This window comes from Pisolithus orientalis, assembly GCF_024613125.1.
Source record: "Pisolithus orientalis strain OTSU chromosome Unknown F5J12scaffold_32, whole genome shotgun sequence".
In the NCBI taxonomy this organism is placed as follows: domain Eukaryota; kingdom Fungi; phylum Basidiomycota; class Agaricomycetes; order Boletales; family Pisolithaceae; genus Pisolithus; species Pisolithus orientalis.
Window position 1 is genome coordinate 129,697 of NW_026260813.1, and position 22,763 is coordinate 152,459.

The 22,763-nt window shown below is 48.8% G+C and overlaps 8 protein-coding genes across 8 annotated transcripts; 5 read left to right on the forward strand and 3 right to left on the reverse strand.

Annotated features, from left to right (window-relative positions):
- Positions 1-471: 471 nt before the first annotated feature.
- F5J12DRAFT_850425 (kinase-like domain-containing protein) lies at positions 472-2,827 on the forward strand. Its single transcript, XM_051746508.1, has 12 exons — positions 472-534; positions 585-627; positions 681-934; positions 992-1,056; positions 1,108-1,290; positions 1,337-1,418; positions 1,469-1,576; positions 1,625-1,706; positions 1,758-1,868; positions 1,919-1,985; positions 2,039-2,305; positions 2,358-2,827. The coding sequence occupies exons 1-12, from the start codon at positions 513-515 to the stop codon at positions 2,469-2,471; spliced, it is 1,398 nt and encodes a 465-aa protein (XP_051597089.1). The 5' UTR covers positions 472-512; the 3' UTR covers positions 2,472-2,827.
- Positions 2,757-5,610, forward strand: F5J12DRAFT_329138 (uncharacterized protein). Its single transcript, XM_051738922.1, has 3 exons — positions 2,757-3,334; positions 3,407-4,529; positions 4,579-5,610. Exons 1-3 carry the CDS (start codon positions 2,950-2,952, stop codon positions 5,342-5,344), a joined length of 2,274 nt encoding a protein of 757 aa, XP_051597090.1. The 5' UTR covers positions 2,757-2,949; the 3' UTR covers positions 5,345-5,610.
- A 1,232-nt stretch (positions 5,611-6,842) lies between these two features.
- F5J12DRAFT_329143 (uncharacterized protein) lies at positions 6,843-9,625 on the forward strand. The gene is made up of 4 exons (XM_051738923.1): positions 6,843-6,954; positions 7,026-8,164; positions 8,214-9,498; positions 9,554-9,625. Exons 2-4 carry the CDS (start codon positions 7,071-7,073, stop codon positions 9,554-9,556), a joined length of 2,382 nt encoding a protein of 793 aa, XP_051597091.1. The 5' UTR covers positions 6,843-6,954; positions 7,026-7,070; the 3' UTR covers positions 9,557-9,625.
- Positions 9,626-9,635: 10 nt separating this feature from the next.
- F5J12DRAFT_850436 (uncharacterized protein) lies at positions 9,636-11,161 on the reverse strand. The gene is made up of 4 exons (XM_051746509.1): positions 11,038-11,161; positions 10,172-10,984; positions 9,946-10,115; positions 9,636-9,897 (listed from the first exon to the last, which is right to left on the reverse strand). The coding sequence occupies exons 2-4, from the start codon at positions 10,894-10,896 to the stop codon at positions 9,836-9,838; spliced, it is 957 nt and encodes a 318-aa protein (XP_051597092.1). The 5' UTR covers positions 10,897-10,984; positions 11,038-11,161; the 3' UTR covers positions 9,636-9,835.
- Positions 11,162-12,985, forward strand: F5J12DRAFT_850441 (uncharacterized protein). The gene is made up of 8 exons (XM_051746510.1): positions 11,162-11,251; positions 11,306-11,565; positions 11,617-11,785; positions 11,848-11,948; positions 12,002-12,086; positions 12,180-12,493; positions 12,552-12,821; positions 12,876-12,985. Exons 2-7 carry the CDS (start codon positions 11,541-11,543, stop codon positions 12,701-12,703), a joined length of 846 nt encoding a protein of 281 aa, XP_051597093.1. The 5' UTR covers positions 11,162-11,251; positions 11,306-11,540; the 3' UTR covers positions 12,704-12,821; positions 12,876-12,985.
- A 192-nt stretch (positions 12,986-13,177) lies between these two features.
- On the reverse strand, positions 13,178-13,886 carry F5J12DRAFT_725041 (phosphatidylethanolamine-binding protein; the record flags this gene model as incomplete). Its single annotated transcript, XM_051741585.1, has 3 exons — positions 13,178-13,351; positions 13,398-13,541; positions 13,590-13,886. The coding sequence occupies 3 exons, from the start codon at positions 13,884-13,886 to the stop codon at positions 13,178-13,180; spliced, it is 615 nt and encodes a 204-aa protein (XP_051597094.1).
- Positions 13,887-14,051: 165 nt separating this feature from the next.
- On the reverse strand, positions 14,052-14,683 carry F5J12DRAFT_895663 (uncharacterized protein; the record flags this gene model as incomplete). Its single annotated transcript, XM_051747852.1, has 4 exons — positions 14,052-14,144; positions 14,200-14,494; positions 14,541-14,603; positions 14,670-14,683. The coding sequence occupies 4 exons, from the start codon at positions 14,681-14,683 to the stop codon at positions 14,052-14,054; spliced, it is 465 nt and encodes a 154-aa protein (XP_051597095.1).
- Positions 14,684-20,921: 6,238 nt separating this feature from the next.
- Positions 20,922-22,059, forward strand: F5J12DRAFT_906909 (uncharacterized protein; the record flags this gene model as incomplete). Its single annotated transcript, XM_051748839.1, has 4 exons — positions 20,922-20,937; positions 21,043-21,197; positions 21,279-21,702; positions 21,767-22,059. The coding sequence occupies 4 exons, from the start codon at positions 20,922-20,924 to the stop codon at positions 22,057-22,059; spliced, it is 888 nt and encodes a 295-aa protein (XP_051597096.1).
- Positions 22,060-22,763: the final 704 nt, after the last annotated feature.

The following is a 22,763-nucleotide window of genomic DNA, read 5'->3' on the forward strand; positions in this document are numbered from 1 at the left end:
GATGACTATGGATAGCCCTGGCTTTGGAAGAAAGCTGGATGGTCAATATGCTTGTCCACCGCTATTTAGAGTAATGAGGTCGTAACGATTCGGAGGAGTCCCGCTCATGTATTTCTGATTCAACGACTACCCAACCATGGTCTGTAAAGCTCTACGTAGTCTGCTTGTAACTCACCTGAGGAAGCTGCTTGCCTTTGTATACAACAACTGATTCCCAGACGTGCGGATAATAGGTCTTTCCCTGTGCATGCCAAAAAGAATGTAGTCAGAAACGAGGGTGTCTATTTCAGTGAAATCAACATTTCGAGTGGGTGAGGATTGTACCATGTATTGATGCATTCAATAACTCAGCCTCATTCCAAACTTGAATGAAGACAAGTTGATGAACGGATGGCCTTGCTGCCAGGGCATTTCAGCAGGGCAAGGTACAGGAGTCACATGTCACACCGTGTCAGTCACAAGATTAGTGCTATTTTAACCCTTTGTCCCCCCGTACCGTATGCACGATATCCATGAAGTACCCAAAGGTCCTAGGTATGGTGTGACTTGTGTTCCTCGCTGTATGTCTTCTTACTGTCCATTAGGGTATGAGCTTATCCAGCAGATTGGTGGCGGGGGATACTCAAGGCGAGATGCCACTCATGCCTACAATGACTCTACATTTCCTAATTCATGTACAGAGTGTTCCGCGCAGTCAACGTTGAACAGCACTCTGTAGCCGCGTGCAAATTAATGCACATAGACGAAAATACCACGGAGAAAGAACGGAAGACCATGGACAAGGAAATGCAGATTCACTTAGCTTTGAAACATAAGAACGTACTCGAGTTTTTGAATGCCGTTGTGGTCGAACCAAAATTCAAAGCTCACTATGTGCCTGGAGTTTACATGCTTTTGGAGTTTGCAGCGGGAGGCGATTTGTTTGATAAGATCGGTGCGTGCATCCTCTAGCAATGCTTGGTGAAAACAGTGGATCCAACAATCATTCCAGTCCCCGACGTTGGCGTAGGCGATGAGGTGGCACATCTGTACTTTAAGCAGCTCCTTGCAGGCATGGCAAGTTCTACGATCGCGTCAGTGTCCGTTTTTGACGCCGACGTCACGTAGAGCTACATCCATGGTCAAGGTGTCTGTCACCGCGATTTGAAACCGGAAAATTTACTTCTGGATGCGGCCGGAACGCTCAAAATTTCCGATTTCGGGTTATCTGCAGTTTACAAGTTGACAGGGACAGGAAAAACTCGCCTTCTCAGCGAACGTTGCGGCAGTATGCCGTACATCGCTCCAGAGGTATGCACATTCCCTATTCCCATACACTGCTGTTTGACTGTGTCAGGTGAACGCCAACCAACCATATCAAGCTGAGCCCATTGATGCGTGGGGGATTGGCGTCATCCTATTCACCCTCCTTGCGGGAAGTGAGTGATCTCGCGTACTTCCAGGGTGATTATTTTGATGTCTCTGATAGATACACCATGGGATGAGCCAACGGAACGCAGTCCAGAATTTTGCAGGTATCTTTCTGGGGAAATATTCAACGAGGATCCATGGAACCGTCTCGGGGAGAGCGCTCTTTGTAGGTTTGCTCCCGTCGCTCTGAATCTGAGCCCTTACATGCATCCAGCCCTTATATGTGGCCTCTTAACAATTGAGCCTTCAAACCGCATGTCACTCCCTGACGTTCACGCCCATCCGTGGTGTATGCGGTGAGCTGCAACACTCTCACCTTTGTCATTTATGGCTAAGCAGCAGTGTAGACCAAGTCAACTTGCTTCCCGAGGTGTCCAGGCACTAGCTGAGCAACTCACACAAGCCCTACGTGATAGTGGTGACCTGACATTCGTGGAGCCTACTGTTCCGGATTCAGGGTGAGTGTGCCAACTACACGAAGGAGAGACGCCACTCAAAGGCACGGAAGAAGCGCAGATGAGGATGCAATAATGCTATCCGCCCAATCTCAGTTCACACAGACTCTGTTGCTCTTCGTACGTCCAGGCGAATCCTTTTGCCAGTCACACCTGCTGACAACAATGCGTAGTCACAAACACAGAGGGGAAGGCGGTATACTCCACATCTCACGCGTTTTTATGCGCGGAAGAGTCCCGATGTTTTATTGGAGCGCATTAAAACCGGTTTGGATTCGATGAGGGTTCAACACAAGCTTGCCCCTGACGCAGAAGGACAAACTCACCTTCGTGTCGCTGGAAGGGATGCGCGCAAGCAGGTGTTCAAAGGCTGGATAGACCTCGAGCATTATACATATGACGGGTGCTCTGCGTCCTTCTGCATCATGCGAAGAGATGTCGTAAGTCCTTTTTTCGTGGCGACCGCAGTCACATATTGATTTTTTGACACAGGGTTGTCCGATCTCTTGGCGAAGGTTTTGGAAGGAGCTGATTAAGTCCCCCGCTGTTTGGGACTATGTTCTAAAGAAGGAAAATGCCGACAGCTACCGGATGTCTATCACCTGAGATGTACAAGAAGAGCGCACCCATGCTTCCCGAATTCTTAGGCGCTGAGTAGCATTGGCTTGGATTCCAGCATGTATCTTCGGATATTTCATACCTGCATTTATTTCATTCACCTGTTCATGATATTTTCAATTGGAAGGTTCGCTCATTTACGCACCTCTTGATACCTGTGACGTGCCAAGTTTACTGGTAGTTCAATAGTCCGTGATGTAATTCTATCCTAGTGGTATGCGTATGGCTTGCTCATAAGTTATCAGTTTAATGTGAGCGAGGACGGAAGTATCTTCCGAATGCCTTGTTTGCGCCATGTTGGGAAGACTGAGTTGGATTCTGAGGCGTGCCGCCAGATTAAGCTCATGGCGAAGATGCCCGGCCTAAAGTTCAACATCCTGCTCTTGCTCCGGCCTCCCTTCCAAAACGTCTGGTCGGGACTAGCAAGACTCCTACACACCAGATCTGGTGTTGCTTACTCACACCAATGACAAGCAGCGCATTTCGCTGGGAAAACGCAGGGGAATTCACTAGCCTTGCGAACCTGCTCTCTCTACGCAAGGGAGCTTGTGTGGGGCCGGCGGAAAGGGGAGATGATATGAACAGTGCACATGTCTGTGCTGGAGATGATCTTAAGCGGCGTTTCTTAGACAGATTCGCCAAAGTGATGTCACGAAGCAGGGGCGGAGAATGTGTCGCTTGCGTCGCACTCCGCGAGTCCAGAAACATCACCCTGGAAGAGCCAGATGGCGTCAAAGTTATCTTACTGGTCGCTCGTAACGAAACGTTCGGGAATGTCGATTTTAGTTTCTGCGACAAAGTTGAGAGGCTGCTAGCGGCCCTCGGTGCCTCAGCACGCAAAAACGCCGAAAGTAAATATGGCTTGGTGGCTTCCTGTCTAATATTTCCACTGCACGAAAGGAGACTTACATTAACGTTCGCAGATCCTACGGTGGAAAAGGCGCTCTGGGAAGCGATGCTCGACTATAATGAGCCTCGGATTGAGCAGTATATATCAAATTTCGAAGAGAGCTTGCGTGCTTTTGCGGACAACGGGTATCTGGACAGCATTCCATCTTTTTCTCTGGAGCAGGCTTTAAGGGTTGGGACCTTCTGTGACAGTAACGATATCGGTTTATACTCTAAGGCAACCCACGATGCTTACATGCAGATTGCTCAAACCCAATTACGAAAGCTTCTTGGCATCCTCTCCCTCGGTGACAGAGTGATGCAGAAGGATCTTCTCGCTGAGAAAGCCTATTCCGTCCGCCATATGGATTCCGTACGAATATTCATCAATGCATCACGCAGCAATTTGGGCTCAAAACTACTTTCCGACATTGATTTCCTGGGAAGACTTAGGTCTTGCTATTATACTCTCGTCGAGGCTGCGGAAACCATCCCCGGATTTGCTGATCTTTCCATAATGCTTGTCGACAAACCTGCGTCCCATAACCTCCTGCCAGCCTTGCCCTCCATGGACGACCTATTCAAACGGCTGGAGTTGCCTTTGAATCTGGACACAGTTCAGAAGTTTGTGGGAGATACGACAATCGCGACGGTATGGCAAGACTTTTTGAAGCTTCAAGAAAAAACATATTCCCAGACTCTCGCTACCCATGCCGAGATCCAGCTCGTTTTCTACATCGCCCAGAGAATGGACCTGGAAACCATGACCAAGGAACTTTACCCGTACATTGGCTGCAGCAAACTATGCTGCTTCCTATGTTTTACGTTCCTTCGATTCTTTGGGCAACGTGATCCCTTTTTCAACATTCGGGGATGCCACGGGAGGGTTTATCCGCTATGGTCCTTGCCTGACGCTAGTGGGCTTCATGTAGATATGTGCATGGAACTCTCTTTAGCGTTGCAGAGGACCCTCGACCACATGTTCCGAGAGATGACTAGGGCTGTTGCAACAAGTCCCCATCACAAGGTGGAGTCCTCTGTTGGGATTACCGACGACTACCCCGACCCACCATCAAACATCCGCGATTACCACCCGCAGCTTACGATCCAGTCCGAATTCCATCCTCCGCGTGCATCATGGGCCACAGTGTTTTTAAAGTGAGCACTTGTCCTTTTGCAGTGCCTATCTATTGATTGCTCGGCTCAGTAGCAAAGCTCGCGAGGTCGTTGCCAATTTCGAAACAAAAGACGATAAGGCCGAACTTACACGATCCCCACCGAGGTCGGGTAAATGTGCTCGTTGTGACAGAAAAACTTCGAGGAAATGTTCCAAGTGCACTGGTCCGTGGTTGTGCAGTAGAACATGCGAAGGAGCATATAACTTCCGTGATCATAACTCCAAATGCGCCATCCCTCAACCTTTCGATTCCGCAGATTACCTAGAAAGGGCTTGCTGGAAGAACGAGATTCCCGACAACGTAGAGACCCTGGAAGAATTTGGCTTCACCAAATTCCCATCAACGTTTGACCAGCGGAATTTGCTCGGCGTATTCATTGGCCTAACACGTATGGGGATTGGAAGTCGAGAGCTGCGAAAGTGGCAAGAGGATGGGATGCTACTAGCCAACATTATATTCACCTATGAGGGAAAGCCCGAGTACAGTTGCGGAGGATACTATAGATGGTTCCGGGAGAAGCTCTACATCCTCAGCCACACTCGAGCTAAATCCCAAACTCTAGATATGTTCACCGTAGCAAGACCTTACCTTGATGCCGGTGACCAGTCCAAGGATCTCCATGAACTTGTCCTCGACACCAAACGAAAGTCCTTCCTGCTATATGCGATCCTATTTAATGGCCAGCATCCCGATCCAGCCACTCGGAGAAATCCATTCAGGATCTCTACTACACGTTTGGCTTTTGCCTTTGCTGCGATGTCCGTGGTGAAGAAGTATTGGCCAGACTCTACATGATGCTCATCTGCAGGTGCTCCTTTCAAGACTTTTGGTTAGCATATCAAAACCACAGCCTCATAGCCTTGATGGACGCTAAGGGGCTTGCGAAAGCCCGCCAGGACATTCAACATCCTGGAAACTTTTTTGAAGATCAAGCCTAACGACTGGTGTCCAACCGTATGGCACCTTCGGCTATTCACTCGGTGCCAGGTCGTGCTTCCTGGCCCCTGTGTCGCAAGGGACTACGGATTTTTCAACTGTGAAACAGTTGAAGAGCACCTTGCTCTGAAAGCATACCTATACACGTCTCCTGGGGATTCCAGGAGGTTGACCCGATGAAATTACATGTCGCTTGCATCAAAGGAGAGCTATACGGCTTCGCAAGGAAGTATCTGCCAAACCTCCAGCGGAGGTTCAGAAAACTAATGAAGAATTCATACCCGGGTCACACAAACGTCGACAAGGCGGGAAAATGGCGGTGGACGTCTCCGGTACACTGCCAGTCAGGATGAACATCCGAAAATGAGGTCAATGCCCGAATTCCGTGGACTGCCACATGGGAGCTCACTATGTATATAGTACCGGCAGCAATTTGTTCTGGACTACATAGCTCCTGCGAGCGAATACCAGAAGTACCATCTTCTCTTAGAAGAGTTTGTCCATGCCTCTTTCTCACCCTGAATCAAAGAAGTCACCTGTATTCTGTAACTGCACAACCAAGCTAGAGGAGACATACCGCTATTGATGTAGCCCACATCATTCATGTACTTGTGTCGAGCAGTACTTGTAACCGGTTGCCTGATAATCTGGCTGGATGCGACCACAGAAGAATGAGTACCCAGAGAATCCTGGTTGCGTACTCAAGTACGACGTCCTTGGGACCTTCGGACTGCATTCGCCGACACTGGCTTGATACTATCAGTAAATATTGGACTATCTAGTACATAGTCCAATATTCAATGACCAATATAATTCTATTCCAGTGGGTTTATTCATAAGTCGACGGTTCAACGTGAACAAGGATAAACTTACTCTCAGGCGCTGTCACAGGGAAAACTTATTTTCCATTGCCTCGTTTGCGCCAAGATCCTGGGGCGTGCTGCCAGTTAAAGCTCGTGTACAAGGCGAGTCGGACGCGCGGCACAAAGACTACAAAGTTCAACGTCCTGCAAGATTCCTCCATTTTCGAACCCAACAGATCCGACTCCGCTCGCTCACACCAAGTGGCATGGCGAGTAGCACATTTCGCTGGGAAAATGCGGAAGTATTCACCAGCCTTGCGAACTTGCTATCGCTGCGCAAGGGGGCTTGCCTTGGACCAATGGAAAGGCGAGACGACGATACCGAGGACAACATGAACAGTGCACATGCCTGTGCTGGAGACGACCTCGAGCGGCGTTTCTTAGACGGATTTGCCAAGGTGATGTCGCGAAACAAGGGCGGAGAATGTGTCGCTTGCGTCGCACTCCGCGAGTCCAGAAACATCACCCTGGAAGAGCCAGATGGCGTCAAAGTTACCTTACTGGTCGCTCGTAACGAAGCGTTCGGGAATGAGGACTGTAATTTCTGTAACAAGGTTGAGAGGCTGCTGGCGGCCCTCGGTGCCTCAGCTCGCATAAACACCGAAAGTAAATATGGCCTAGTGGCTTCTTGTTCGATATCTCCGCCCCACTCAGGGTGCTTACAGCAACTTTCGCAGATCCTACAGTGGAACAGGCGCTCTGGGAAGCGATGCTCGACTACAATGAGCCCCGGATTGAGCAGTATACGACAAATTTCCAAAAGAATCTGCATGCCTTCGCACGTAGCGGATACCTGGACAGCATTCCGCTTTACTGTCTCGCGCAAGGCTCTGGACAGCTGCCAGGGAGCTGGAACTGCCTTTTGTGACAGCAACGAAATCGGTCCGTACTCCAAGGCAACCCATAACGCTTACATGCAGTTTGCTCAAGCTCACCTACGAGAACTTCTTGACGTCTTCTCCTTCGGTGACAGAGCAGTGCAGAGGTGTCTCCTCGCCGAGAGAGCCTACTTCATCCGCCATATGTATTCTGTACGAATTTTCATCAATGCATCTTGCAATGATTTGGGCTCGAGGCTGCTTTCCGACATTGATTTCCTGGGAAGACTTAGGTCTTGCTATTATACTCTCGTCGAGGCTGCGGAAACCATCCCTGGATTTGCTAATCTTTCCATAATGCTCGTCGACAAGCCTGCGTCCCATAACCTCCCGCCAGCCTTGCCCTCCTTGGACGACCTATTCAAATGGCTGGGGTTGCCTTTGAATCCGGCCACAGTTCAGAAGTTTGTGGGAGATATGACAATCGCGACGGTACGGCAAGACTTTTTGAAGCTCCAACGCAAGGCGTTTTTTCAGACTCTCGCTACCCATGCCGAGATCCAGCTCGTTTTCTACATTGCCCAGAGAATGCACCCGGAAACCGTGACCAAGGAATTCCATCCATACATCGGATGCAGCAAACTATGCTGCTTCCTATGTTTTACGTTCCTTCGATTCTTTGGGCAATATGGTCCCTTTTTCAAGGTTAGGGGATGCCACGGGAGGGTTTATCCGCTGTGGTCCTTGCCTGACGCTGATGGGCTTCATGTGGATATGTGCATGGAGCTCTATTTAGCGTTGCGGAAGACGCTCGGCCACATGTCCCGTGAAATGACTAGGGCTGTTGCAACAAGCCCCCATCACAAGGTGGAGTCCTCTGCTGGTATTACAGACGACTACTCCGTCCCATCATCATACATCCACGATTACCATGCGGAGCTTACTATCCAGTCCAAATTCCACGCTTTGCGCGCGGCGCTAGCTGCAAAGTCATCAAGGTAAGGACTTGTCATTTTACAGTGTTTATATGCTGATTGCTCGATTCAGTGACAAGGCTCACGAGGTCGTCGCAAATTCCGACTTAGAAGACGATAGGGCTGAACTTACACGATACACCTCCTTCCCGTTGAGGTCTGGTAAATGCGCTCATTGTGACAAGAAAACCTCAAGGAAATGCTCCAAGTGCACTGGCCCGTGGCTTTGCAGCAAAATGTGCGAGGGAATATATGACTTCTATGACCACAACTTCAAATGCGCCATTCGCCGACCTCTTGATTCTGCGGACTACCTAGAAAGGGCTTGCTGGGAGAATGAGATTCCGGACGACATAGACACCTTGGAAGAATATGGCTTCATCAAATTCCCATCAGCGTTTGACCGAAGGAATCTGCTTGGCGTATTCATTGGTCTAACGCATATGGGAATTGGAAGCCGGGAGTTGCGAAAGTGGCAAGAAGACGGGATGTTACTAGCCAATATTACATCCACCTATGAGGGCAAGCCCGAGTACGGTCGCGGAGAATGCTACGAATGGTTCCGGGAGAACATCTACATCCTCAACCGCACTGATGCTCAAACCTATATTCGAGATCAGTTCGCCATAGTACGACCCTACCTTGACGTCGGTGACCAGTCCAAGGATCCCCATGAACTTGTACCCAACGCCAAGCGAAAGTCCTTCTTGCTATATGCGATCCTATTCAATGGCTGGCATCCGGACCCAAGTCATTCGGAGAAATCCATTCAGGATCTCTACTACACATTTGGCTTTTGCCTTTGTTGCGACATCGGCAGTGAACAGGTATTAGCCAGACTCTACATGATGCTCATCTGCAGGTGTTCTTTTCAAGAATTCTGGTTAGCATATCAAAACCACAGTCTCGTAGCGTTGATGGACGCCAAGGGGCTTGAAAAAGCCCGCCAGAACATCCAACATCTGGAAGGCTTTCTGAAGATCAAGCCCAACGACTGGTGCCCGACCGTATGGCACCTCCGGCTATTCACTCAGTCCCGTGCTGCGCTTCCTGGACGCTACGTCGCAAGGGACTACGGATTTTTCAACTGCGAAACGGTTGAAGAGCAGTTCGCACTGAAGGAGACCTATAAACGTCTCCTTGAGATTCCGAAGGTTGACCCGATGGAATTACATGTCGCATGCATCCAAGGGGAGCTGTACGGCTTCGCGAGGACGCATCTCCCAGACCTCCAGTGGAGGTTCGGAAAGATAATGAAGAATTCATACCCGACTCACGCCGATGTCGAAGGAGCGGGAGAATGGAGGTGGGCATCTCCAGTACATTGCCAGTCAGGATGGTCATGTGAAAATAGCGTGGTAATGTTCGAACCCGTGTGATGTTATACGAGAACTCACCATACAATGCCGGCAGTAAATCATTCTGCGCTGCGGGCGCATACCAGAAGTATTATCTTCCCTTAGAAGAGTCGGGGAGATTGACCATCCTCGATTACTCCAGATCAAGAGGTCACCTGTATTCTGTAATTATACGACCAGTGGAAACATACCATCATTGATGTCGCTCACATCATCCGTGTATTTGTATTGAGTACATCCAGCTGCCGCCCCATGATAACATACATGATTCGTTAAGAATGGCTCTCTGTCATGATTACCTCGAAAACATGAGAGAATGTCGACACGTCCGCGTGCATTAAGCAGCACCTCTGCAAAAGGCTGTTGGTGCTCCATCTGGCTTCATCGCACCGACATTGGCTAAACACCGGTTAGATAACCTGACAAACATCGCGTCAAAAAACGTACCAGGTCGTCTCTCCCATCCCTTTTTTTTCGCCTTCAACATAGCAGTCTTACCTCCCCCGAGCGCCAGATTACTGTCGGCAAACTTCCGAACACGCGCGGACGGCAGCGTGCGTACAGTAGCTTTACTCTTTGGATCCGATAATTTGGTTAGTGTTCGAAATGTGCGACCCCTACGAGATATGAGTGCTCGGAGGACACTGCGAGATATCGACTTCTGATTGCTTACCCCAATATAATGTCCTTAGGACCTTCGGGCAGCTTTCGTCGACGATTTCTGGAGGAAGGCTCGCTTTTGGTTGAGCGCTCTGCCTCAATGGAAACTGGATTCGATTTTTGTGATGCGAATGCGGCGGCGAACAACTCATCGGACAGGTACTGAGGCTCTTGAGCCCGAGGTCGGCGGCTCGATCTATCCAATCGTTCAGACCGCATCTCTTCGAAAATAGGTTCCTCCTCGTCTTCCTCCAGGTCAGCGATGCTCGTATCACTGCTCTCCTCCTCTAGATGCATGGCTGTATCTGGGTCATCTTCTACTTCGGAGTCCCCCGACATGGGTTCTCCAATACCTCCCTCGAGTTCTTCATCAGAATCCTCGGAATCGCCCTCTTCAGCAGCATCCTGCATTGCACGAAGCATCCTGTCCCTGACGTGTCCGTCGTCACGATTCCCACCCACGGGACTCGACCTGCCATCCCCCTCGCTCTCACTAGGTTCACCATCCGCAGTCTCCTGCAATTTGGTCGCAGGCCGTATTTTCTTTTTTGTAGAAATTTGCGCCTGTTCCTTTAATTTCCTGTCCCTCTCGCGATTCTGCGCTTTCTTTCGTGCGTTTTGCTCCGCCGTAAAATTTTGCAGCGTCTTTTGGTCGCGTCTGGCATTTGCCCTTGACGTCGATTTCGAAACGACTTCAGGAGCGTCGTCGTCGCTGGACAGTTCTGTGATTTTGGCCATACTAGTCGCCCCGTACAAGTGGAAAGTTTTGGACGAAGGTAGTTCGATCACGTGATTGAGAAGTCTGCTTGTACGAAGCCGTCGAAAGCTTTGATCCTACTAGTGATCCGACTTCTTAGTACTTAGAGGCTAACTACATACTTTTTGATTCCCAATCATTCAATCAACGGGTCCGTTTAGTGGTTGTTTTTAAAGTGGTTGGTGCGGCGACCAAGCGGCGTAATCACGAACGTATGAAGCCAACCTGCCTATTCGAGCTTAAGGCATTCCTTTGTTTTCTATTAAACTTTGCAACGTTGCAAGTCACGATTTCCGGCGTTCGAGAACAATGGAAGGGCGTAAAGGAAATCATGGTTGTCCAGGGAATTACTCAAGCACTGCAACCCCTTATCTCTTTTAACCGTCCCTGTGTCCAGGTCGACCTCGTGCCCGTACATTTTCCATGCGCCACTACTGACTCCCCCCTCCTTGAGCTGGTTCTCTTTCACGACCACTCCCTTCAGGTTTCTAGCTTCTCTTACCCGCTCTTTCGTCGTCGGGTTTAGCCTATCTATCGTCATTCTCTGCCTCTAGCTGGCTCGTCATCACTCGGACGCAGGTTCGTTGGCAGAAGCCTTTGCAAGCAAAGCAGCAGTATCCAAGTCATGAAGACTTCCCCGACTTCCGCTTGTGAGTAGACGTCTTGTTGGTTAGTACCAATGTCAGCTCACTCTCGGGTAGTCCTTTTTGTCGCTCTCAATATTGTGCGCGCATTAAGCATCGTTGCACTTCTTCTTGTGTTTTCCAGCAGTATCGTCGTCCTGGTTGACGACATTGAAGCTGTCAATCAGTTCGTGAATGGTTCAACGAATACAACCTCGTTTGACTCTGGTAATGTCGACTATATTCCGTACGCCATTTCGCCTATGTGGTTGTACCGGGTTTCTTTGTTGAAGGACAACCCTAATGTAGGAGTAGCACCGTGCCGAATCAATCTGCAGGAGTGTTCTGGGCGGTGCTCAACAGGCTCTTAATTATTGCACAAACTGTTATACTCGTTCTGTCTGAGATCGGTACGTCTCAGCATTGTTTTGGCTGGTGTCGTTTACGATGTAAGTTTTCGCAGGATGGCCTGCCGCGTTCTTCGATCGCTTCTTCCCAGTTCTTGGGAGAGAATTTGGAGTCGGTGCCCTTGGTGTGATGCAGTGTCTGTAAGTAAGACGTTGTGCAGGACACCAGCAAAGCTGTGTTCACGCGGCTCCTTCCATAACACGTTTTGATCGGTACTCACCACATCTGCTTAGAATTGGTGCATCAGTGCTCTCCCACTATGTTAGAATGTTCCCTCTGGTCACTGCCTTCTTCCTGTTCTCTGTCGGCTGTCTTAACATTCTCGTCGGACTCATGTTCCGTGAAAAGGTGAAGGATAAGCGAAACATCCTGGGCTGGCGCGAGCGTCGCAAGGATGTTCTTCCAACGGTTGCGCCGGGAGGACTCACGAGTCGTGATCGAGAGGATAAAGGCACCGTATGTACGTCGCCGGTTCCATCACATTCCGCCTCTAGCAGGCCTGGGATGGGGTTCGGGCGGCAAGCTGAGAAGGCAGCGGAAATGAAAGGTACGCCGGACTCATTGCGTTGTTTTAAGTACGGCGGTAACGGAATATGCATGGATAGGGTTTCTACTTACTAAACCAGTTGCATCCCTACCTAAACGTCAGGGAGGTGACCAAAACGGCGTGCTACCCCCAGGCCTCGTGCAACCCTGGGTTACCACGGATTCACCGAGTGGCTCAGCTGTATCAATGCCAGCGCCATTGCCCGTCTGATGGTGTACCGGATACACTCTCTTTGTACTATCACCGGCCTTCTCACAGTTTTCTTGAGGATTTACTCACATTCCCTATCTGGATATATACTTGTCTATGTATCAGTCATCGTGCTGTTGTATGTGTAAAAAATGTATTTGTTACGGTCCACATACCAATACTTTTTTCGCAGGTATCTGGAACGACTGCCAGTCTTTGGTGGTGCACAGTGCTCTCTCAGGCTTTGGCCGTTCTTCGCTCATACTCACGTTCTTTCCCCTTACGCAAAATGATGATCGAGATTAAATCTAATACGAAAGATAATAGGCGTGTTAGCACTATCAAGGAATAAGAGAAGATGTGACGAAAACTAAGATGTCGATGTACATAACTGCAGCCTTTCTCGTTCTCAGGACAAACTGATTCTGCGTGCAAAGACGGGTCCTTGCAGAAACTACTAAATATCGCAGTTGAGGTCAAACGTGCTGCGAATTTTTACGGCTCCGGCCCCGTGACGTAGAAAAAGTTGGCAGCAACTGGTTTGAGGCCGTACTCTTCCGCGAAGACTGCTGCGTCCCACCTGGCACGGTCGTCTGGCGAATTCCTCCGTTCGGGAGCATCAGGTGGAATCGTGAGTCCTGAAGCGGGTTCTCGGTAGAGCAGGCAGTACTGCCATGCACAACGGGCGTCGATCAATTGCCACAGAAAAGACCACGGAAAAGGACAAACCATAACGATGTGGACCAGTTCCAGGGGGTGGAGTGGGGCCATGATAGGGGGTGACTGGAAGTTCGGTGAAACGACCATTCAGGTGTCCCGTCATGGCCTCGCTTGGATGAGGTGCTTTAATACCAGTGACCTGTGGAGAAAGTAAAGAGTACTGTAACTGTAACACATTAACACTGACCACCCAGTGCCTCCATTGCGCTAACTTGGGATTCTTCCTCGATGGTGCGTCCGGATCGGTCATGACCAGCGTGTAGGACACCTCATCATACGGAGCCTGAGTGACCATGGGGGTGAATGATATAGTAGGAGCAAGTGCCGTGTCATAGGCCGTCAGGGTGTTCCCTAAGGTAGCTTCTTCTCCAGTGGGCCAGGAGACAACCAACAGCGCCTCCGGACCAAAGCGCGATGGTACGACTTCAGGAATGATGTCGGCTTCGATCAGAGCGTGCTCTACCTCGCCAAAGGAATCTACCATCAGTGCGAAGTTTCCGAAGGACAAGTGTTTCAATGGTGGTTGCGGTTCAAATCACTGAATTCTGTCAACAACGATGTCATACCACCTCTACGTCATAACTCGACACCGGTTTAGGCATCTCCACAGCGCCGAAAAAATTGGCAGTCACGGTACGTACTAGCTGCACTACCCGTAAGTAGAGTTGAGGAATTGAAGTAAATCCTGTCGATTAGCATCCATCTCCAAATCCTTTGAATCCTTGTGCACCTTCAATTTAATCTGTTCACATAGTGAGTTATCCAGTCGGATGAAGATGGCCACAGGTATAATGTACCTTTTTCCCAGTAAGGACACTGCGCCTTTCCTCTTTCTCCTTCCTCTTCTCCTTTTCTTTGCGCCGCCTCTCCTTGTCACGCTCCTTTTCCTTGCGCTTCGATTTATGTCGCTTCTTTCGACGGCTCGGCGACCTAGAACGGGAACGAGATCGTGACCTGGACCTGGAAGTACGACGGCTGCGTTTTGCGGAGCGCCTAGCACTCCCATGATCCGAATCAATAGAGGAAACGGATGAATCAGAGGACGGTGAACGACGGCGCCCGCTGGGAGTCTGATAAACATCATATATGCACCTTCGAATGTCAGTGTGGGGCAACAGACGTAAGCTCTTCGACGTACCATGCTGCGACTTCTGCCCCTGCCTCGCGCCTGGTGGTGACGTCGTTGATACTCAGTTCGATCCTATAGGTCTTCAAATTACAGTCCTACGAACCAAGATTGAAAACAAACCCTTTCAGGCTTCTCTACCCATTCATCGCCATTTCTGCGTGAACGAGGGCTTCGCGACCTGGAGTGCCTCTCGTGGCGCCTACCACGGTCGCCGTCTCTCTCACGGCGGCTACGCCACTCTGGCGAGCACGACCTACTGTAGCCCCGCTCGCGCCCTGCAAATCCGAAGGCGAGTTTTATATATTTGAGTTTACAAATTATCAAAGATGTGGGTCGTCCCCCAAGGTTGCCATGATTCATGCGTGGCAACCAGGAGAAAGAGATGGCAAGTCAGTTAGGAGATAGGAACTGTGCCAAAAGCCCTCACCATTTCGTCTATGATGATGCCGGCCGGATCGTTCTTCGCGCTCTTCAACAGCGGACTCAGTCATGGTGTGGAAGTGGGTAGCAGGCAATCCGAGTGCCGAAGGCTTCGCACGTCACAAACAATACAATACAATAGTGATTATGTCAGCGCCCCGATCCACCCGCTTCCGCCTGGAACCAATGTGCACCCAGGAACTGCGAGGGGTCTTGCAGTTGCTGGGTGTACACTGTCTATGTGTGTCGTGGGCCGGGGTGTACATTGTCTATATGTTTCGTGGGCCGAAACTAGCTGCAGTTGTGAGGTCGATAATTGAGTGCAGGTTAATTTTGCATATGTATAAGACACTAAAACAAGGGCTATGTACCATGTGTCCGCACTGCGAAGCATGGCCCTAGGCGCTCAGCTGCTTGCAACCGTCCTCTTCCTCGTCGAATTGAACAGCGTACAATCGAACTCACATACCATCTATATTTCTTTCTGAATGGCCCGCCAGCATTCAAAGAAGCACCATCTCTTCGAGTGTTGGAAGTCCCGTTCCACATCCTAACCTTTCTTCGGTACGCCAATTCGTTCTTTTCGACCGAAGGTGTTTGTCCATAGCAAAAAAATGGTTCCAGGCACCCGCTCAGGCCCCCACAGAGGGTAGTGTCTCCACGACTGAAACATCTGGCAATGGTTTTCGGGGGACGCTCGCCAGGATGAGGCGCCTCCATCAATCGAACCACAGTCAGTTGAGCTCCGTCACTCCAGCGGTAGTTGGCGCAAGCACGAGTGGGGAAACACAGGAGCAACAGGGAAAGTCCCAGGCAGTTCCATCTAAGGACATATGTGACTTGCTATGTCTGACGGCAAGTGCGCTAACCAGGCCCATCGGACAGAATCAAAAAGCAACCAATAGGACGGAACTAGAACCTGCCCCAGAAAAGGACATCAATGATGCTGTACGAGCGTTCGACAATATGGATCCCATGTCGCGTCTCGGGGAAGGAGCTGGAAACATCGTTACCGACGCCAACATTGCTTTCACTGATATCCAAAACTTCACGGCTACATATCTTCAACCCTTCCAAGTTTTCAATGAAGTCGTCACGACTCTCTCCAAGGTAATCATATCCATTTTTCGGCTCATTCAATTCGCTGATGGAATGTATGCCCTAGGTCCACCCTTATGCCCAGATTGCACTGGGGATTTTGACGGCCGCTTCTCAGGTACGTTCCAGGTCTTACATTTGTCGCCCATCTCACGCGGGGTGGATTGTAGTTGCTCATGAAACAAGCGAATCTAGACAAAGCGGTGTCTGGTCTCCTGCAAACGATCCGAAGCGTTTACGAATTCCTTACCGAAGAAGATACCATCAACAATATTGACAACATGAAAGATACCCTTGCGAAGATTGCGCGGGTAATAAGCGACTCCGCACAGTTCATCAAAGACTATTCTGAAACAAAGAGTTTCTGTGAGTCTTAATGTGTCTCTCTTGGCACTACAAATTGATGCAATTCATTCTCAGGGAAAAGGACAGGGAAGAACATCGGCTCCAAAACGCAGGCCATCATTGACGACTACACCACAGCGCTGAATGATCTAATGCAGCAGTACCGCGACCGTGCGGTCCGGGATATTCAGATCAATGTGCACCGCGTATTGGAGGACCTGAACCTCGAAGGGATGACCTATGCTGGTGGCGCAGGCCTCGACATGGCTAAGATATGCCTCGATGGCACGCGGACAGAGATTTTGCGGGAGATCATTAGCTGGATCGCTGATCCTCGCATCGACGCCCCCCGTATCATGTGGCTCCAGGGGCAGGCTGGAAGAGGGAAGTCGGCCATTGCACATACGATTGCTGCATGGATCAAGGACGCGGGCGGACTCGGGTCCTGCTTTTGCTTCGCACGTGACAGGCTGGCGGAACACCGCGAGGAGAAGATTTTAACGACCATCGCTCGTGACCTGGCAGATCGTGACTCGGCGTTTCGGCGAGCACTGGCTGATGTCGTTTCAAAGGACCATTCTCTCAAAGCGACGAGCGACGCGACGTAGCAGTGGCAACGACTCATCTTGGAACCGCTGTCCAAGGTTAATAGAGAAATCGTTGGGAATGTAGTCGTGGTGATTGACGCATTAGATGAAAGCGGGACGGACGCGTCAAGGAGTCGTATCCTGTCCCTTCTCGCGTCTGAGGAAGCCGCACATCTGCCCGCTAATTTCCGTATTCTTCTAACATCCAGGCTGTTGCCGGATATCGAGGAGGCCTTCAACGATTGCCAACATGTAACAGTAACTTCTCTCGATGGGGTCCCTCTGGCGTCTGCTAAGCGTGATATCCATCTATTCGTTTCTAACGAACTCTGTCACCCCCGCTTCAAGGATACTATTGGGCCCGAGGAGATAGATCAGATTACTCAGAAGTCCGATGGCCTGTTTCAATGGGCAAGGTTGGCTTGTGAGTTCATCAAGCGGAAAAGCGCCGGACGAACTCTGAGGGAGCGCTTCGACGATATAATTGCTCTTCGGTCTGGAGAGGGGGGAACACTTTTGGACAAAACTTATACCACGATATTGGAGAGTGCTATACCACCGACGAACCGGATATCCCTGGCTCGGTTCCGTTCCGTGATGCGACAAATACTGACTACATTGGTGCCGCTGCCTATGTCGACTTTGCAATTCATGCGCAAGCACTTTCCCAACGAGGAGGATCACTATAATGTTGTCATCCTGGAGTTCATGGCGCCAGTGTTGAGTGGCATCACTGACTCTTCCCCCGTTCGCCCTCTCCATGCATCTTTTCCTGATTTCCTGATGGATCAGTCACGGAGTGGGGACTACTTCATCGACACCTCTGGGGCATATGACCTAGCCCTTGCCTCCCTGCAGATTCTGTGTAAGGAGCTGCAATTCAACATTTGCAGATTAGAAAGCTCCTACTTCGGCAACTCTGAAGTCCCTGATCTACAACAAAAAATAGACAAATTTATCACACCCCATCTATCCTATTCATGTCAATTCTGGGCCCAACATCTGCAGAGGACTACCTTTGACTTGGATCTTGCAAAGTTAGTGGCAATTATTATGGGGAGTGAAAAAATTCTGTTCTGGTTTGAGACACTGAGTATTATTGGGGAGTTGGGAAAAGCAGTTGATGCTCTGATCTGCACTGCAACATGGCTACTGGTGAGTAATCTACACTTGGATTTGCATATCATGCCCTAACATCAAATCAAAAGGACCAGCCAGGGTTTGAAGATACATTAGAAATGGTACAAGATGGGATCAAGTTGATTCAGAGCTTTGGTGCTGCAATCTCACACAGTGCTCCACATCTCTACATTTCTGCATTGCCATTCACTCCTTTAAACACAAGACTATCAAAAATTCTCTTGCCAAAATTCTGCCAACTGCTTGGAGTTTCTGTGGGAGGGCTAAAGGTGTGGCCAGCTGCCCAGCTAGCCTTGGAGCATGCTGGTGTAGTTAATTCAGTTGCATTCTCCCCTGATGGCAAGAGGGTTGTCTCAGGGTCAGATGACCAGACTGTGAGGATCTGGGATGCTGAGAGGGGTGTGCAGATTGGCAGCCCACTTCAGGGGCATACTGATTGGGTCCAGTCAGTTGCATTCTCCCCTGATGGCAAGATGATTGTCTCAGGGTCAGATGACAAGACTGTGAGGATCTGGGATGCTGAGGGAGGTGTGCAGATTGGTGGCCCTTTGCATGGACATACCAACATTGTCAAGTCTGCTGCATTCTCCCCTGATGGCAAGATGATTGTCTCAGGGTCATATGATGAAACTGTGAGGATCTGGGATGCTGAGAGGGGTGTGCAGATTGGCAGCCCTTCTCAATGGCATGCTGGTCATGTTGAATCAGTTGCATTTTCCCCTGATGGGCAGAAGATTGTCTCAGGGTCAGATGATATGACTGTGAGGATCTGGGATGCTGAGAGGGGTGTGCAGATTGGAAGCCCACTTCAGGGGCATACTGAATTGGTAGTGTCAGTTGCATTTTCCCCTGATGGTGAGAGGATTGTTTCAGGGTCAAATGATAGGAGGGTGAGGATTTGGGATGCTGTCAGAGGGGTTCAGATCTACTGTCTTCCCCAGGGGCATACTGGTTTAGTGACCACAGTTGCATTCTTTCCTGATGGAAAGAGGGTTATCTCAGCATCATCAGATCATACCATGAGGATATGGGATAGCCAGATATATGAGGATATGATCACTGGCCATGAAAAGATGAAGTTGTCTGCATACAATCCAGAGGGTGTGAACTACACAACTGTTATGTACTGTGCTGTTACTCACATAATTTCAAGGCTTTAAACCCCAGTCCATTTGCTTTTCATCAGTACCTTTACATGCACTGCATGACAGTGAACAGCTCCTTGATGGGTTCCAGCCAGAAGATGCTGATAGCTGGATTGAGCCAGTCAAGCTTCATCCTGATGGATGGTTCAGGGGTCCAAAGGGAAGGTTGCTGCTTTGGTTACCACCAACATTGTGGAGGCCATTTTATTCAAGTTGCAGCAAAGCTGTGATCCCAAGTGATTGTTGCACAGAGATGGACTTGAGTCACATGGTTCATGGAGATAAGTGGACAAGTGTTGGAAAGTGGTTGCCTGGATCTATGATGAACATATTGTAGTCTAGCCACATATTGTATCATATTGTTAAAACTTTTTCCCATGAAGGTTGCAAATTCATTGTTTCAATAGCCTTTCCTCTTAAAAAACAGTCCTCTGATCATCAGGTGCTGAATGTCTTGTGCAACAAAAATGGATTTTAAAAGGAATTCAGTTGTATATCATTCAAGGCAATGGCAGGCAGCATAGAGAATACCTGGAATACAACTCTACACATTTCAGGGGGGCCAGCCATTCACTGTTACTCCACAACATAGTTGATGATGTTCATAGCCAAGTCATAGGAATTAGCCCAATGAATACAAGCAACAATGATTGGGAGTAAGTCTAAGGTCATACCCAGCTGCTCAAAAATGTCAACTACATGGCCACAGCTGAGATCTAAATGGGCCTATGGGAAATAAGATGTAACATGGGTTTGGCACATTCCAGATTAGGCTGGGCAGCATTTACACTATTGGTTGTGGTAGACACAGTCCTAGGGTCCCATTTTTTTGGAAACTGCTCTGGATGTGAACAAAAATATGTCTGGATGTTTGGAAGCAGTGCTCAAATTTTACAGAGTTGAATGTTCAACATTGTCAACTCTTGCTGCTGTATTGCAATGATTGAAGAGCTTGGGAATCCCCAGTGTAAGTCTTGGATCTGATCCCTATCTCCATGTCATGTTACACTCAACTTTGCTGCATTCACATTGCCAAAATGTTCAATTCACAAAATACAAAGTCTGGGAAGTGGGCTCTGGTCACAATGACTACAAGTGGACTTGCCTGGCCTGCAGGGACAACAAATGGTGAGATGGGCACAGTGCTCAATGATATGAGAAGACAACCATGCATGAAGAGAACATCCAGAACCTCCTCTCCCCCCAACTTTGACCTCAAGCTCCCCAGTCAGACCTGATGTGACTCCTCCATTACTGGAAGTGTTAACAGAACTCACAGAACTGGCATCTCCTTCACTCAACCTGCAAAGCACACCACTTCCCCATGAGGACTCAGAACAATTTTAGCTTGACTGGGATGCAATCAACCATAATAAACTGTATTTTCCATCTTTACATGATGAGATGCTGACTATGATGGCCAGCACATTGGCTGTGTAGTTAGCATGCAGCAATGATCTGATTTCCTCAGGTGAAGACAGATCAAGCAGCTTTGATGTTCCAGACAAGAGTGTTGAACCAGGTGAATGGTCTCATGCAGTATACCTTGAGATCATACTGATCATATCTAGTGGTTTCCCAGAGCCACTTCAGCCTGGTACAGCATGCCTGTCCCAGCATAATGGTACCATGCCACCAAACCCTATATAGTTTCCATGGCCAGACAAGCAGGTGTGTAGACATGTTTTAACAACTTGAACACTGGCAGCCTCATACATACATATTAGACATGCATACTCAACATTCTGTGGCACCTCCCTCAATTGTTATTTTCAGATTTGCAGCTACAGGTCATCCTCTGGGGACTTTCTGTCCTTGGTGTTGACAATATTCCACTCACCAGGACACTCAAGGATCTCAACAACTTCCTCCAGTCCCAATATGGGATTCCATCTGTCTGTTATCAAGGGTTGCTGAGGCAGGTTTACTATGTAAATAATTTCCCATCCATTATCACACAACTACATTCTAAAAGCTCACATTTGACAGTCAGAGAATGCTGACCCATACAGGAAATGGCTAATCCATGGATCCACCCACACATATGCCATTATCCTGAAGATGCAGGGGGCCAGCTTGAACAAGCATGGCAAGCATCAAGATGGTTGCATGAGATTGATCCCAACATTGCCATGCCCATGATTCACAAGGGCTGGCAAGACTTCTATGTTTTTGAGCTGACAAAGTGGACAGATGGCATGATGGCCATTCCAGAGCATTGGTATACAAAACCCTTGGTCTCACAAACATCTTTTGAGGTTGAGTATTGGGCTCTTGCATGGCAAGCTCATGCTGTTATGAATGGCTGCATGAGTGGATACATAGTTCATGCATACAATACTATCAAGGTTCCAGCAAGTGAACTTCTGCTCTCATTCCCCCACCTCCTCCAAACCTATGAAATCAACCATCAAGCAGATCCATGCAATATCATAGGTGAGTATATGTTTAATCTATTCTTTCTGGTGCTTATTACAATCCCATGTCACAGGTTTGATAGAAACAAGGGGCCATGGTGTCCTACCATGGAGATTGACTGACTCTACTGTTGGTGACAGGTGGCATGCACAGGTGCAGGGATGCCATGTCCTCAACTATATGATGTGGTGTTATTGTGACAACACATCTGGCAACATTTCAAAGAAATGGAACAAGCACAACTCATTTCTTATCACCACAGCCATACTCCCCCATGTTATAGTCCACAAGGAGGGCAACATTCATTTCCTTGTGACATGCAATATTGCACCCCCTTTGGAAATGTTTGATGGCATTGTGGATCAACTTGAGTAAGTGATCTATCATCTACTTGCACTCAGAAGTTCATATTGCATAAGCATAGATGTGCCAAAATGCATGGTGTTTGGGCTTGGGATGTACTGGTGGCTCACAAAATTGTCCCAATGTGTGCATGTTTGTCATTCAATCATGGTGTAGTGAGTGAACTATCATTATTGAGTCAAGGTGTTTGTGGATGGATCAAAGCAGCTGGTCATGGCTCTCTGATGAGCCATATTACATAATGTTTGGATAGAAACTGATGACAGAATACCCAAATGAAAATGAGAGCTCATCGGGACAATTATGTAACTTTGTGATATACTGGAGATGTAGTCCTTGGGAACACGTATAAAACATGGTGAGATGCTTACCAATGCTTAAATAATGTATTACATGGTCTACTGAATGATTTGTCAACAAAGAAACAATGCCAAACAGTGATTTTGCACCCCTAAGCCTCCTTGCTCTAACACAAGTCAAGAAATCACCATTCTGGCTCATCAGGGACATACTCTCAGGGCAACCTCAGCAAATGCTGGTGTACACTATAGTATAATCAATAGAATATGCTATCAGCACCATTGGTCTCTTCAGAAACCTGCTGGAAGTCATTTCCTGCACTGTTTCCCCACCAAAGCCCCATGTATCCTGGAATTAATCAGTACTGTGAGAGCTGAGAATAATGTGGAGGTCCAATCTGGCATTCATCCTATCAT